The sequence below is a fragment of the Alternaria conjuncta genome, assembly GCF_024043145.1.
Source record: "Alternaria conjuncta strain BMP 0040 chromosome Unknown scaffold_9, whole genome shotgun sequence".
NCBI classification, from domain to species: Eukaryota; Fungi; Ascomycota; class Dothideomycetes; order Pleosporales; family Pleosporaceae; genus Alternaria; species Alternaria conjuncta.
The window spans coordinates 1,151,699-1,166,705 of record NW_026250098.1 but is presented as its reverse complement, the minus strand read 5'-3'; the positions used below and the strand labels follow the sequence as shown (position 1 = coordinate 1,166,705).

Below are 15,007 nucleotides of genomic sequence, written 5' to 3'. Positions count from 1 at the left end.
ACCTACTTCCTACTTCCTACTTCGTCTATATCCTCACCCTAGCCGCACTCTCATTCCTCTCAGCAATCATCCCGAACCCAAAGTCCTTTCTCCGCTTGTTCCCCTTGCGATCGCCATACTGCTCGTCAAACTTCTTGATCGCGCTCAGACTGCTCATGTCTTCGCTGATACTGGCGCTGATTTCCTGCAATGCCTTGTCAAAGTGGCGCGAGTGTAGGATGCGTTTCTCGGGGAATATGTAGTTTTGGCCGCGGACGAGGTGTAGGGCTTTTGGTGGCGTTGATGGCGAGGAGGGTTGTTGTTGGGAGGATTCAGAGGCTGTGGATGTGGCTGCGGTCGTAGATTCCGATGTTTCTGAATCAGAAGTGGATGGGGCCTCAGACTCAGACTCAGTACTGGCTTTCGCAGCGGCAATGGCGGCCTGTTCGTTCTCTTCCTTGACGCATGCGAGGGCGGCAGAGACGGCAATGTTCTTGAGATCGCTTCCGCTGTAAAACGGGGTACGCTTGGCAATGTCTGCTAGATCGACAGAGTCATCGAGTTGTTCGCCCTTGAGATGTATGCGTAAGATCTCTTTCCGGTCGGCTTGCGTGGGTAAATCTACCAGCAATCGTCTGGGTAGTCGGCGAATGACAGCGTCGTCCAAATCGAAAGGTCGGTTTGTAGCTACCATGACAAAGACGGAAAGGTCATTGAGGCCATCCCACTCTTTCAGGAATTGGTTGAGTATGTCGCGATGCGACGTTCGTTCGCGCATTGCGTCTCGGGATGCAAAGACAGCGTCTGCTTCGTCGAGGAAGACGATGCATGGCGATAACTTCCGTGCTAGGGAGAAGATTGCTGCCACGTTCTTCTCGCCCTCGCCCACATACTTGTCCATGATTTGGCTGCCGGAAACCTCGAGTACCGTACTGCCACTCTCCTTCGCTACAGCCTTGGCTAGAAGCGTCTTTCCTGTGCCTGGAGGTCCGTATAATAAGGCGCCAGATATCTTCTCCGTCGCTAGAATACCATAGCTGAACGCCTCAGGTCGTAGTAGTGATAATGAGGTAATGGTTCGTATCGAGTCTACCGTCTCGGTGGGCACATGTACTTGGTCAAAGGTCGTTTTGATCTGATCCGGGTCTGCGATACCGGGCATGAGCCGCTTTTCGTGCTTGTTGGCTGTAGATGCTATGCGTTGTAGATTTCGTTGACGCTGCATGCTCTTCTCGTCTGGACGTTTCCTGCCCAGGTCTGCTTCAAACCCTCCTTCCTGATTACCAAAAGCGTTTTTGGAGCGTTTTGGGATTGCTGCCGCAGCCTTCTCGAAAGAGGTGTATTTAGTTGTGTCACTAGACTTTAGCAGTCCCATAGCAAGCGCAACATGTGCCCAGCTTACTTGCGCCGGTGCGTCCTCAGAGGCTACTGCCTCGCTTACTGGGCGTGTGATAAGCAGGCCGAGAGCTGTCAATGCCACCCTGTGTACCTCATCGTAACTCAACACACGGCCGAACTGTGATGAATGGAATATAGGCGCCCACTCAGCGAATCGGAAAGGACTTTGCTCTAGATTCGAGATATTTGCAGCCGCCGCTGGATCTAATGAGCGAAGCATGTCTTGGATATGCCATAGATTGATGCGTCGGAATTTATCTTTTTCTGCTGTTGAAAGGTCAATCGACGACGCAGAGTTGCTACCCAACGATGCGAGAGCTTCGTCGAAGTTTGGTGTACTACTGCTGCCGGACTCTGATGCGACGACAATGGTCCTGAAGAAGCCGCTTTCGCCTTCGCTTTGGAGAGCACGAACTCCGCTGGTGTGTGTTAGCTTGGCCGTTTCTACGTTGCGGGTACTCCTCACCTGGCGGATAGTTCAGGCGTGAGGTCGCGTGAACAAGTGCTTCCCACAATCATGACGCTTTCTCCAGCACTACGGCGCTTGCGAACAAGCTCTTCCAGCTTCTGAACGATACGACCACCATAGTGTGTAGCATTTAGTTGTTTGAAGTCCGGGATATAGATAACCTTAGACTTTGTCGGGGCGTTAAGGGTCCTCGCAGCTGAACCAACTCTGACACTCATGCTGATGTCTGCCTTTGCAGGAGACGGTAAGGCAGAGTTGAGTTCAAGCTCGGCACCTTCTTGCTTCAGAGAGTAGTCGAAAAAGGCAGGAGCTTTTGACGATGTTTGAGACTCTTCAGACGAGTGGGAAGGTTGGGTATTGTCGACGAAACCACGGCTTTGCTTCAGATCACCCGCATCAATTAGTGCGTCTAAGAGGGCGGCTAACTTCAGATCCTCAAGCTGTACGTCCCCAGGGTTTTGACTGCGCCCAGACTCATCGACTGTCGCATCAGACGTTCCGAATTCGCCTGCTGACAGGCCCATGCCCTTCAAGCTTTGTGTCATAGCCCGCAAGGCAGGTGAAAGAGAGCCTTTTAGAGAAATTATGGAGAGGGGTATAGCACGGGGGCGCATTGAATTGGGATCAGGCTGATCCGTCGACGAAGACTGATTCCACTCGGAGTCGTCCTGAGCGATAGAGTCTTCTATGTCCCTCATGAGATCGCCGAGATCTGTGTTCATGCGGTATGCTTCGTAGCCCAGCGAGCGTATCGAACGTGGTGATGGCTCTGCTCCTTCGCCAAGGTAATCTCCAGCAAGATGAGCAAGGTCTTGAGCTTTTAGGACAACAACGTCAGCGCCCATTTCGAGAGCAGTAGATGTTACGCATTCATCTATCAATGGCTCGTGCTCAGCCATGGGTGAGTGAAGGCTAAGGTTTGTCTTTGTAACAGGGAACGAGTCGCCAGCTGGGTGCAAGGAGGAAAGAGACGCAGCCATAGTAGCTCGGATCTCAGCAACGACCAAGGACGATAGGCGTCTGGAGTTGCCCGCCTGCCGAGTCTTTGCGATTTCCCGTTTCCTCGCAACCATGCCCAATTTGGCACTCTGCTTCTTCATGGCCTCGATTTTCTGGCGCGGATCCATGTCTTTGTCGTTCTGAATCTTGCTCAGCTTAGACCAAGCGTCCATGAAAGCAGTGTCTTCGGTGATTGTGGATATGGGTACTTCGTCCGGGCGCCCTGCTTCGGTGCTAGCGACTGCTTCGTCATTCCGGATTTGTGACTGGTGTGTTTCCGCCTGATCGATCGGTGCCATCTGCTCTTCAAGATACCTCTCCACCTTGAGCTTCTCGTGATCGTCCAGGCGCCTGTTCCACAGGCCACGCACTAGTCGCGACAGGATCTGGGTAGCGTCCGAGTCGCGTGGAGCCGGTATGGTGCACGCGGCATGCTCTCCGGACTCAGCATGGGCGACTTGAACAGAGAGAACCGTGGGCGCATTGGCTACTTGTGGGTCTGCGAGATATTGTTGGCGGCGTAGTACCCTCTTCTTCAGAAACCAGTCAGGTATGTGGACAGGCGGCAGCCCTTGCGTCTTCTTCCCCCGCTGCTGGCGTCGCAAGGCAGCCGAGTACCTGCGTGAGGTTTCCCGCGATCGCTGCAGCTTCTGTGCCAGAACCTCTGGGTCTTCTGATGCTACCGCACTGTCGGCGGGCTCCTCCACTGCTGCTGCTGCCTTCTCTCGGTCCGTCTTGTTGACGTCATCTTGGTCGGCGGGGGTGCTATTGGGCGTGGGCGGTGGGTTTGCGGCTTGGGCGAGGGTGCGTGTGGTGTGGAATGCTCGTAATCGTGGTGTCGAAGGGTAGCGGCGGCCGCGAATAAAGCGCGCTGGAGGTCGTTTCGTAGACACTCGCAGTGCGGACCGAATCACGTACATACGGACGTCGAAGGCGCTCCCAGAATTGGGGAGGAAGGGAGCCTACAGGAGTTGGCGTAGGCTGCGGAGGGGTGGAGGCAATGCGCGGCGCTGCGTCTGATGGCGATAACCATCGTCAACTTTCTTTGATATTCCCCCAGCCAGGGTCCACCCAAGACGCGCCGGCTATTCCCGCCCTATGCCCATCTTCTACCACAGCACATCGCGATATATCTGGCTGCGACTGCGATGCTAATTCTTGTTAGTGATCGAAAATGTCTTTAATGCAAAGGTAGTGCATGTCAACACAAATAGATTGGCAACCTATGACGTAGGCGATGCAGCGCGCATGCGCGCATCAAGAGACATCGAGATGAAGGAGTTCGCATGTGCAAACGAGGCAGCATGCTGCGTCGTCCCATACAAATTACCATGGGAGCGGCCAGCTTCTGGCCAAGCTAGGAATATGTTGCCGAAAATCGAACGTTCTTATTGACCACAAAGTTTGGTAGACCACTCAGTGCTCTCCATGTCGACATCAGGCCTAGAAGAGTACAATGACTCCAACTTCGATTATATGCAGCATTCTGAAACGGCTTGGCCACACTGTTCAACAGTTCATACAACTTGGATACGGTGATGGAGCAAGTGGGTCAGGACTGCGTGCCCGTTTGATGCGGAACCTATAGTCTGTCCATGCACTTGAATGGGACCTGACTCCGCTGCATCTCACCAACCGGAGGTCTCAAAACCTGAGCGTGCCAACGCAGTTTGCAACTGGCATGTGTTGGATGGCCTAAAGATGCCCGGGATGGGGCGAATGCCTCATATGATATGACACTGGATGGTACCACGGATCGGTAGCGACTCGAAAATTCAACAATGAGCGGAACCATAGTTCGCGCATGGTGTTGCCTACATAACTTCCGCGACGGATAGGAGAATGGGAAACAGACTTCTCACGTATAGCTCTTAAATAGTAGGACAGTATTCGCACTCCTGTGTACTCTTGATACACAGATACCTTTTGTTGCGATAGAAAAGATGAACGTCTCCGAAGCTGAACAAGCTGGTAAGTTTTGCACCTTTGATCCTTTGTGTAGATGTGAGCTTACTTCGACTTCAGTCGACAGCGCCCGGCCTTCGCTCCGCGAGAAGTCGCGCTCCAGACATCCAAGTATATCCAGCATATCCAGCATATCCACCCATCCGGATGCCGAAAATTCCGGCGACCACATAACACGGACGCAACAATGCCGCATCCTGGGCTCGACCTGTCTGATGGCATTTACGTTAGTAGGCCTCAACCAGGCCTTTGGGGTGTTCCAAGCACACTACGGACGAGAAGCGGCTGTCACGGAAGGCGTCCTCCTTCAGACCGAGCTATCCAAACGCCCGTTGATCTCGGCGATAGGGTCGTTAGGGAATGGAGGGCTCTTCGCCGCCTTTGGAGTGTTCTACTACCCGTATCTTCCCCAATTAGGAGGTCACGTTAGATCTTTGTGCGGATTAGGCACGGCGTTTGTTGTGATCGGATTCGCAACTGCAGTAGCCAGCCACAAGGTGAGTAAAGCTTCCCAACTGCTCTCGCATCAGTCACTTACTAGGACGCAGTTGGCAACACTTGTTGCGTGTCAGGGACTCCTGGTCGGCCTTGGAACCGGCATTCACATCTATATTCTTGGGCCCATATTACCAGAGTACTTCCCACAGCGGAGCGGCCTCGCACAAGGTATCATGTTTGGATGCGCGGCTCTAGGGAGCACGGTATGGGTCTTCGCACTGACAAAGTTACTCGAGACGCTCGGTATCCGGTGGACGTTAGGAATTCTCGCCATATTCAGCTTCGTAGTCCTGTCCACTTCTAGTGCGCTCGCCCTCCCACCCCGAAAGTTCGAAAGGCGGTCTACCCATATAGTCGGTTGGAATGTCTTCAAGGATCCGCTTTTCGCTTCACTCGCAGTCGCAAACCTAGTACATCCTTTGACGATGGCAATACCCATGGTGTTTGGACCTGAATTTGCCCAGTCCATAGGAACAAGTATCATCCATGGATCATACCTTTTGGCCATCAACACAGGAGTAGGGATCCCAGGAAGACTATTCACCGGCTGGTTGTCAGATAAGATTGGGCATCTGAACATGCTCATTGTTGCCACTGCGTTATACGCCATGGCAACGTGGACGTTCTGGCTATCTGCCGCAATGACGAGCAACGTGGGACTCTACATCTGTATGAGTGTCTGCCACGGGCTGAGCAACGGCGTCTTCAACGTCGTCATCAACTCGGCGCAGAAGATGCTGTTTGGCTCGGAGATGTACTATCCCAAGAGTGGTATGATGACCAGCATACGCGGAGTCGGTTTTGTCATCAGCGCACCGATAGCAGGCGCGTTGGTGTCGAGAGTTGCCGATGCAGACTTGCAAGGCAGAGACTTTGTCAGGGTGATTGTCTATACCGGATCTTTGTTGACGATCTCGCTGTTCTGTCTCTTGAACGTTCGATGGTTGGATACGAAGAAGAACGGGTGGAAGCTGGTGCGTTAGTGTCGAAGTTGAGTACGGGTCGGGCTTGGGGGAGCAGATTGCTGGTGTGTCGGCGTATCTGTGAAGGATGTTAGTGTAGTTGAATGGCGCGCAAAGCTCCTACTTGGTGTTCCGTCCTGCTCTTGCCATGATAGCGTAATTGAGATTGTCTTGTGGTACACCGATGAGACTTGTACATGTGTGTGCCCCACTTTTCGAGTGCTGCACTTGTTCCTTTCCAACGCGATACTCCACTGCGCCGCCCGCGGTGGACACTAGAGCATGTGGATATCCTCAACCTCGCGCGTTGCTATGCGAAGTTGTTATTGCACGGCGTGTACACACGTATACTCTGCCACGTCGCAGCACTCGGTGCAGGTACGGGTCCGACGTGCCAGGGCTACCCGGGAGATGCATGACTGGGTCGCACAACAGCCGGACACCTGCGTCGATGAGCCCTGCATATCGGAGCCTCTCACGATGTCATCAGATTGTGCAAGTCGCGAAGTCGATGGGGAAATTGGTGTGGCTGGACGAGATTGTGATGATGCATGGTGATAGGGTTTAGCGAGCTGCACTCCGCCTGTTCCTCGCGCCGTAGATCGTCGCTTCCTTGCGTGTCGTGACCGCCCAAACAAAGGCCCCGTCGAGCCAATTCACCCTCAGATGCGCGTCGCCGTCTGATGCACGACCACCCAAGCTGCAGCTTCTTTGCCCCTTCACCGTCACCACTCTAGACCGCACTCACCCCGCTCAATTGCGCGCCCACGTCCCTTTTTTGATAGCGGCCGGATCCCCGTTCCGCAGTCGCAGCAGAGAATCCCTACCAACCACGCGATATTCACCTCACCTCGCCCTCCCCCAGCAAGCAGGCGCGCCTAGTGCCATGACGTCTTTCTGAGATGTCTGCTAGCCATCGCAAACCTCCTCCACCACTGACCTGGAGGCCGCGATGTCGCTTACGCCCTCCAATCCCCGGATGATGAGCCCAGCCATCGGGTCCGGCATCAAGCTCAATCCCTCTCCCTCCCCATTCTTCAAGACGACCCCGCGCTCGCCCGTCAAGGCTGGACGCGCCGAAGCCAGCCTTGCCTTGCGCCAGGTCATCGGCACCACGACCAATTCGGCCAATGCCTTTGACAGCCTGCCGTCGGCGAGCACCTTTGGCTACACGGCGGGTGCTGCCGCTGTCATTGCGTGCATAGACGACCAAGGCCGTGTCACCCAGCGCTTCTACCGCGCACGCCCGACCACCAACCCCATCAATCCCTCGGCTTCCATCTATGGCGGGCCATCCACCCCGACCCAGAATGAGAGTCGCAACCGCACCGCTGTCTCGTTGCGCGACGCCGGCTTCGGGGGCTCACCACTCCCGTCGCCCAGTGCGCCCGACTGGGCAGACTCGCCGAGCAACAGAGCTTGGAACATGAAAGAGAAGATCAAGGCGGCAACCTGTGTCAGTTTCAGTCCGGATGGGAAATTCTTTGCCGTCGGAGAGGTGAGACATGTGCCGACTTCATGCTGCATCATCCTAACTTATTCCAGACCGGCTACAAACCGCGTGTACTCATCTTCTCTGCCTCTTCAGACGCCCCCTCGGACACGCCCCTCACGTCTCTCTCGGATCACACCTTCGGCGTCAACTGCGTCGCCTTCAGCCCCGACTCGCGCTTCCTTGCTAGCTTAGGCTCCGCCAACGATGGCTTCTTATACATCTGGCACATCAACTCCCGCACCGGAGCTGCCACGCTGCATGCTAGCAACAAGTGCGTCAGCCACATCAATCGGATGGCATGGATGGGAAACAAGCTCGTCACCGTCGGTGTCCGCCATGTCAAGGTCTGGAAGATCGATGACCTCAACGCCACAATGCGCATTAGCAAGGCGCGCCAAAGCGATGTTTCGTTCCTCTCAGGTTCGACGCACAAGACATTACCAGGGAGAAACTGCATCCTAGAGAATTTAAAGGAGTCTACATTCACAAGCGTCGTCGCTATAGCCCGGAACAAGGCCATCGTGGCTTCTGACAAGGGAGACATATGTCTCATCGACGATACCGAATCCGACCATCGCTTCTCGAGACTGGTTGATGCCGGCTTTCCTGTCAGTTCTCTAGCAGTCGACGTCAAGGGACGACTTCACATCGCCGGTAGCCAAGGCGCGCTCAAAACCTTCAACATAAAAGAGATGATTGGAAGACTGACTCCGCCGCCCTCGCCTCCACCGCGCATAGAGTCTCCATCCATCTCGGTCACGGACAGCAGCCAAATCGGTGTAATTGCTTGTCTTAAAGACTACCTCATTACTGTCGATGCACACCGAGCAATTCGACTGTCGCAACTCTGCTCCGAAGACGACGAAGCCGTCGTCGGCAACGTCGTCCACACGTTGCCTGCGCACGGGCATGCTGTGTTAGGAGTACACGCTGGTCTCACACAACCGAACGTTTTCGAGGCTTCATACTACACATGGGCAGCTGATGGGACTGTCATCTTCTGGAGTCAAGGATCCTGTAAAGGTTCGCTTCAAGTACAGCTTGAGCAGCTGGAGGATCCCGAGGCCGTTCCGAATGAGCTACGGACAGTTCGTGTCTCTGCCGATGGCGCTTTCCTCGTCGCTGGAGACAAGTATGGCGTTCTGCGGTTCATCAATTGCAACACCAAAACCTGCACATTAGAGTTCAAGGCTCACGCCAGTGAAATCACTAGCATCGCCATACACGAAGAGCCGAATATCACGTTTGTCGCATCCGCCAGTCGAGATCGCACCGTTCAAGTGTTCACCCGATTAGAGCAGACCTGGGATCTACTGCAAACCTTGGACGAGCATGTGGGAGCAGTAAACGGGGTTTCCTTCTCACGAAATGGCACTCGTCTAGTCTCTTCTTCCAGCGATCGAAGCCTCGTCGTCCGCGAACTGTTGTCTCTCGAGGAGGCTCGTGGAACGACCCGCGCTTTTGTCATGTCACGCGCTATCATGTTGAAGGCAACCCCAGTGTCGTCAGCCTGGGACGTTGATCAGGATGATGTCTTGCTCGTGTCGACCATCGACCGTCAGGTCCACAAATTCGACATTCGAACAGGTCAAAGTCTCAGCAACTTCCGTGCATGCGACACTGATGGTGGGGATGCCGTCGTTCTATCTTCCCTAGTCCACATACCACGTAATTGGGGCGCTCCACTAATAGCTGGTGTGTCGAGCACCGATAAGTCGATACGCGTTTACGATGAAAGCGGCTCTTTGGTCGCTCGTGACTGGGGCCATACTGAAGGTGTCTCTGATATTGCGCTTGTGGAAACACCTGGGCAAGTGAGTGAAGAGTTGGGCGAGAAGTCACTGGTTACAGTGGCAGTAGACGGGACTATATTTGCATGGGCTTTGGCTTTACAAGCTCCCAATCGTCAAGACATATCAAAGTCGATGGATTTGCTCGCCCCAAATACGCCTTCCAACCAGGATCTGCTATCCAACAAGCCACCTCTACGACGCGTATTCTCACAATCCGAATTAGCACGTTTTCAACGCTCACCCGTGGAAGAGACTCCTCCGAACACTGGGAGCAAGTCACCAAAGCTGCGTAAAAAAGTATCAAAATTCTCCTTGGCTCCAACGCCGAAACTTGATCCATCTCCTATGCCTACAAGTTCACGCGAAGGCCGAATAACAGCATGGAATGGCGGGGGTACCATACGCAAGAACAAGAACCGCTCCCCATCGCCACCTAGCCCTAAAAACCCGCAACTCGGCAAACGCCGTGCCTCCATGGACGCCAGAAGTCGCGCGAAAGCACCTGTCAGCGACTCTAGCAAGATCGGAGCGTCGACCGAGAGTTTATGCAGGACGTTGCGAGCCTACAGGAAACGTCTCGCAAACACTAGTGATACTATTAGCCCAGAGATAGCGAAAGAGGTGGAAAGGGAGCTTGCGGCTACCGCGAGGGCAATTGGGGAAAGGATAAAATCCAAAGCTTTTGAGGAGACGGTCATGGTCAAGTTACTGGACCAATATTCCGAACGGTTGGTGACCATGCTGGATGAGAAAATCGCAGCTAGCGTAGCACAACGGGTACGCGAGAGTAGCGTTGGCAACTTCTCAGACAGTGCAGATTCGCCCGTTCTTGCACAGCATCCATCAAGGAGTAGAGCAGGCAGTGAGGAAATCGGAGCGGGTCGTGTAGATGATTTGGAATCGGGGACCGAGGCCCTGGTCTTAGAGACCACGGAAAGGTGACGATGGAATGAAGGTGTTTCAACACCGACGTGGGTACAGGGGCGCAACCTGTCAGGACTTCGGCGTCCGGGTCAGTTTTCATGATTCATATGGCCAGGTCGGCGTTCAATGGATCATATATCCAGCAAGTAAGCGGCGTTTAGGATAAGAGAGCTCAAAGCTCAGCATGACATGGCGTTTGATGGAGGTTGGCCAATTGGTCGACGAGCAATGCTCCGCTAGTACTACAGCATAGGAGATAATCGTAGTCCTTAGTAAGATTTCCTCTCTTTCCAAGACCCTTTCGTGCGCGTTCATTCTGTTATCTTCGCATGCGTCATGATGTTGTGCCGCCTCGCTGTCACAGGAACAGAGCGAAAGCCCAATCAGCTAGCGCACTTGGGCATAGTCCGTATCCTTACAGTGCTCCCCTTCCTCTTTCGAGCAACGCAGCATTCAGACAAATCGTCCTCGGAGCAGAACGATCGAAGAAGCCGTTGATGTTTACAGTCTCGCAACCCAGTATCATTCGATTGGTGTAGTTCTGAAGTGACATCATACCTAACTAAGCATGAGGCAAGAGATGGCAAGTGGCGAACACTACATTGCAGCGATGTAGTAAGGTATTCCATTCCTGATGACGATACCACCTATTCTATCCCTCATGAAACGCTTCCTCGCCCATATCGACACTCTAACACGCACCATGTCCCCTCCCGCTACCTCCCTATCAGCCACCTCTCGCACATCCCCACCCTTACAACCGGCGCGTCTCGACGACTACCTAGGCCTCTCGCACCCACCGCTCGCCCAAAAATCATGCATCGTCAGACCTCTGTCCATAGCAGTTGAAGATGGACCCGACGGCTCTGTCTCAGGCTTTTTACATCTACCGCCTACAGCATCCGCCACGCCGAGCACAAGAACAGCAGCTATCCTGCTTTCAGGCGCGGGTGGTGGCGTCGTGGGTCCATCATCTATATACCTCTCCTTGGCTGATAAACTGGCTTCTTTAAAGCAGCCTGTACCCGCGTTACGACTTGACTACAGATATCCTGCGTGGAACAAACACTGCGTTAGAGATGTGCTAGCCGCCATGAAAGAACTACAAGACTCGTATCAAATCGAGAAGTTCGTGTTAGTAGGTTGGTCATTCGGCGGCGCACCCGTCTTTACTATTGGTGGGCAAGACAAGAGAGTCGTGGGGTGCGCAACGGTTGCTAGTCAGACTGCAGAAACGGAAGGTATACGGTCTCTTGCGCCATGACCGGTATTGCTTCTTCATGGGACGGGGGATCGCACGCTGAGTCCGCGGTGCTCGGACAGACTGTACGATATGTATGGGGATGGGGGCGAAAGGGAAATAAAACTTTTCGAAGCAGATGATCACGCGTTGACGCGGAATTCGCTCGAGGCGGAGCAGTAGATTGGTGGGTTTGTGCTCAGGTGTGCTGGATTGGATCCTGAGGGTGGGAAGGAAGGGTTGGCGGAGAAGTTGGTGGGTGAGGAAGAGAAGGTTGGGTTGATGGAGAGGGGTGGTGATTTGAGGGGAGGAGAGAGTGTGGTGTAGTGGTGAGATCCATGATAAGAGGGAATCTGCTATCTTTCCAGCCTCCTGAAATCGCGTTCCAGTAGTGGGTATGTTTTGATCCCATGGCTGAGCTGAGTGATGCACCTGCAAGAACAGTAAGCCCGGATGCTTCGAAGTTCTGCCTATTACGCCCGGCGCCCAGGCTTGTCAATACGAAGTCGATAGTAGCGCTACGCCTTCGCTTGGATATATTCAATGTTTAATTATATAACAGAGATGTTGCTACGCGGTTAAGGAACCTGCGTGATAGACCGCGGCTGTGGAAGACGAACCAATCGGGGACAATGTTGTGTGAGGCTCAAGATATCTCACGCGCCACATGACTGCAGGTGTGCAAGACAAAGAAATCGCCAAAAAGGAGCAGAGATATCAAATACCCAATATTGTTGAAGTCTTTCCTGGTGCATCTTCTTTTTTTCCTTCTTTTCTCTTGCACTTGCATCGCAACCATGAGTTTCAACGGCGCGAACTCTATTCTCTTACCGACTCTTGAAGCAGTCGTCGCACGCTATGTGCTCGCAGAATGTCTTCCGGACATCTCTCTCACCACGTACTGGCTAGCTTTTACCATTCTCAACATCACAGTCCTCATCTTCCACAACATGGTCCTCTATCCTTTCTTCCTTAGCCCACTGCGCAATCTGCCGCAACCCAAAGGCTTCATCCCGCTCTTCGGCCACGGCCGATTGCTATTGAAGAAGCGTCAGGCAGGCGGGGACTGGCATCTGCAAACCATGAAGACAGTGCCCAACGACGGCATCATCCTCCGACGAGGGTTTCTTCATACTACTAGACTTATCCTGACTACGCCGGCAGCACTGGCAGATGTACTGGTGCACAAGAGCTATGATTTCGAGAAACCGTCTCGAGCAAGAAGGTTCCTGATGAGGTTCCTGGGAGAGGGCTTGTTGCTAAGTGAAGGAGAAGAGCACAGGCTACAGCGGAAGAGGTTAGCGCCTGCGTTCCACTTCAGGAACGTTAAAGAATTGTATCCTGTGTTTTGCGCAAAGTCGATGGAGTTCTGCGGCGCGATTAGGCAGGAGCTTTTTGGGCGACCAGATGGCGTATTGGATATCTGTCAGTATACATCGCGGGTGACGTTGGACCTCATCTGTCTCGCTGGTATGGGTCGGGATACCGGGTCTCTGTTGAACGCCGATGACGAGTTGATCAAGAACTACGAGGAGATTCTGGAGCCCTCCGCGGAGAAGATGTGGTACTATGTGGCTAACATTGTCCTACCGCCTTGGCTGGTCAGCATCCTACCCTGGAAGCTGCATGAGCGGGCCAGGGTTACGACGAGGAATTTGCGCAGGATTTGTTCCGAGTTTGTAGCGGAGCGGAGGGCAAAGATGCAGCATAAGGATGCCGAGAGCCGTGACATCTTGTCGATCATGATACGCGACAGCCAACTGTCGGATAAGAACCTGGTTGATCAACTCCTCACCTTGTTAGCCGCAGGGTTAGTACCCCTACCTTCAAGTCCACTCGTGCACAAAGCTGACCGGTATAGTCATGAAAGTACGTCTTCTGCCTTGATATGGACGTCTCACCTATTGGCTCAGCACCCAGCCGTTCAAACGCGTCTTCGCTCCGAGATCCAGCAATGTATCCCTGATCTAGGAGTCCTCTCAGACTCCAGCTTCAATTCCGCCAGCCTTTTGGAGAATATGCCCTACCTTAACTGCGTCCTTAACGAAGTCCTGCGCCTCTTCCCTCCAGTTCCCATCACGGCGCGCGTCGCCATCAGAGACACGGTAGTCTGTGGCCAAATCATACCCAGCGGCACCATGGTATGGATCGCTCCATGGGCAATAAACCGCAATCCGCAGCTGTGGGGCCCGGACTCTGAAAAGTGCGTACCCGAGCGTTGGATCGACAGCAAGACGGGGCGCGCGACGATGAACGGTGGGGCGGACAGCAACTACAGTTTTCTCACGTTTTTGCATGGGCCGAGGAGCTGTATAGGAGAGAGATTTGCGAGAGCCGAGCTAAGGGCGCTTGTTGCGGCGTTTGTGGGGAGCTTCGAGTTGGAAATGGAAAACCCTAAAGAGAAGGTTGTCGTAGGTGGTGCGATCGCTAGTAAGCCGAGGAATGGGATGAAGCTTAAGCTGAAGAACGTGCAGTGGGGTCCTTGAGAGTTCTGGTGGTTCTGCACGTGGGTAGCGATCGCGGCTGCTACCGTATCATGCTAGGTCCTTTGACTGGCGGAAGTGAATCGCCATGCGCGATGCCGGATTTAGTGAATACTTCCTGTTTTCGTCAAGATCGTAGCATGAGAATCCTGCTGCGGAGGCTTTGCTTTTCTGCATCTACCGTGATGAGCGTAGAAGAGCTGCGTACTAGTGTCGGTGGCAGCCTGGATACAGACTAATACAATGCGGTGGCTGCATCTCAACCAGGATTCGCTATCGCTTCTATAAGCACCAGACGCGAATGCGATGAGTCCACCGAATGAGAGCAGTTGGCCCCATAAACGTTGCCAGGTACGGCTAAAAACGGTGGTAAATACTGAGTCGCAAGTGCTCTGTTGAGGAATGTGCGGGGATGGTGGCCTCGATTGTCTTCCAGCTACTTCGAAATGGGGAGGATCCGAGGACTATGGTGTCCACAGCTTATCTTGACTCGTCTCTAGGCTCGTATGTTGATTTCTTGACTTGTCTTTATAGTTTCCGTTTCCACCATGCTCTCGACGGCAGAATAATTGAGAGTTGCAAAATCCGGCAGATGCGAGATGGTTGCGTGTAGGAAGCAGCGGATCGTGTATTGCGCAGTGATCGAATTGGAAGCACACGGTCTTGGACGTAAACGGTCGCATGAGGAAGTGTCAGAAAGACATGTATGTGTTAGTTACCGCGCGGGAGGAACGGCGGATGTGCGTCCGGACAAGTGTGAGCGCGCAGATGTTGTCATCCGAAACCTTACAAAGCCGGTTGC

General features: G+C 53.6%; 3 protein-coding genes across 3 annotated transcripts; 2 read left to right on the top strand and 1 right to left on the bottom strand.

Moving 5' to 3' along the window:
* Window positions 1-25: 25 nt before the first annotated feature.
* Window positions 26-3,765, bottom strand: J4E85_006861 (uncharacterized protein; the record flags this gene model as incomplete). Its single annotated transcript, XM_051471096.1, has 2 exons — window positions 26-1,796; window positions 1,844-3,765. 2 exons carry the CDS (start codon window positions 3,763-3,765, stop codon window positions 26-28), a joined length of 3,693 nt encoding a protein of 1,230 aa, XP_051325306.1.
* Window positions 3,766-7,222: 3,457 nt separating this feature from the next.
* Window positions 7,223-10,500, top strand: J4E85_006860 (uncharacterized protein; the record flags this gene model as incomplete). Its single annotated transcript, XM_051471095.1, has 2 exons — window positions 7,223-7,768; window positions 7,816-10,500. 2 exons carry the CDS (start codon window positions 7,223-7,225, stop codon window positions 10,498-10,500), a joined length of 3,231 nt encoding a protein of 1,076 aa, XP_051325305.1.
* Window positions 10,501-12,519: 2,019 nt separating this feature from the next.
* J4E85_006859 (uncharacterized protein) lies at window positions 12,520-14,208 on the top strand (the record flags this gene model as incomplete). The annotated part of the gene is made up of 3 exons (XM_051471094.1): window positions 12,520-13,532; window positions 13,584-13,591; window positions 13,694-14,208. 3 exons carry the CDS (start codon window positions 12,520-12,522, stop codon window positions 14,206-14,208), a joined length of 1,536 nt encoding a protein of 511 aa, XP_051325304.1.
* Window positions 14,209-15,007: the final 799 nt, after the last annotated feature.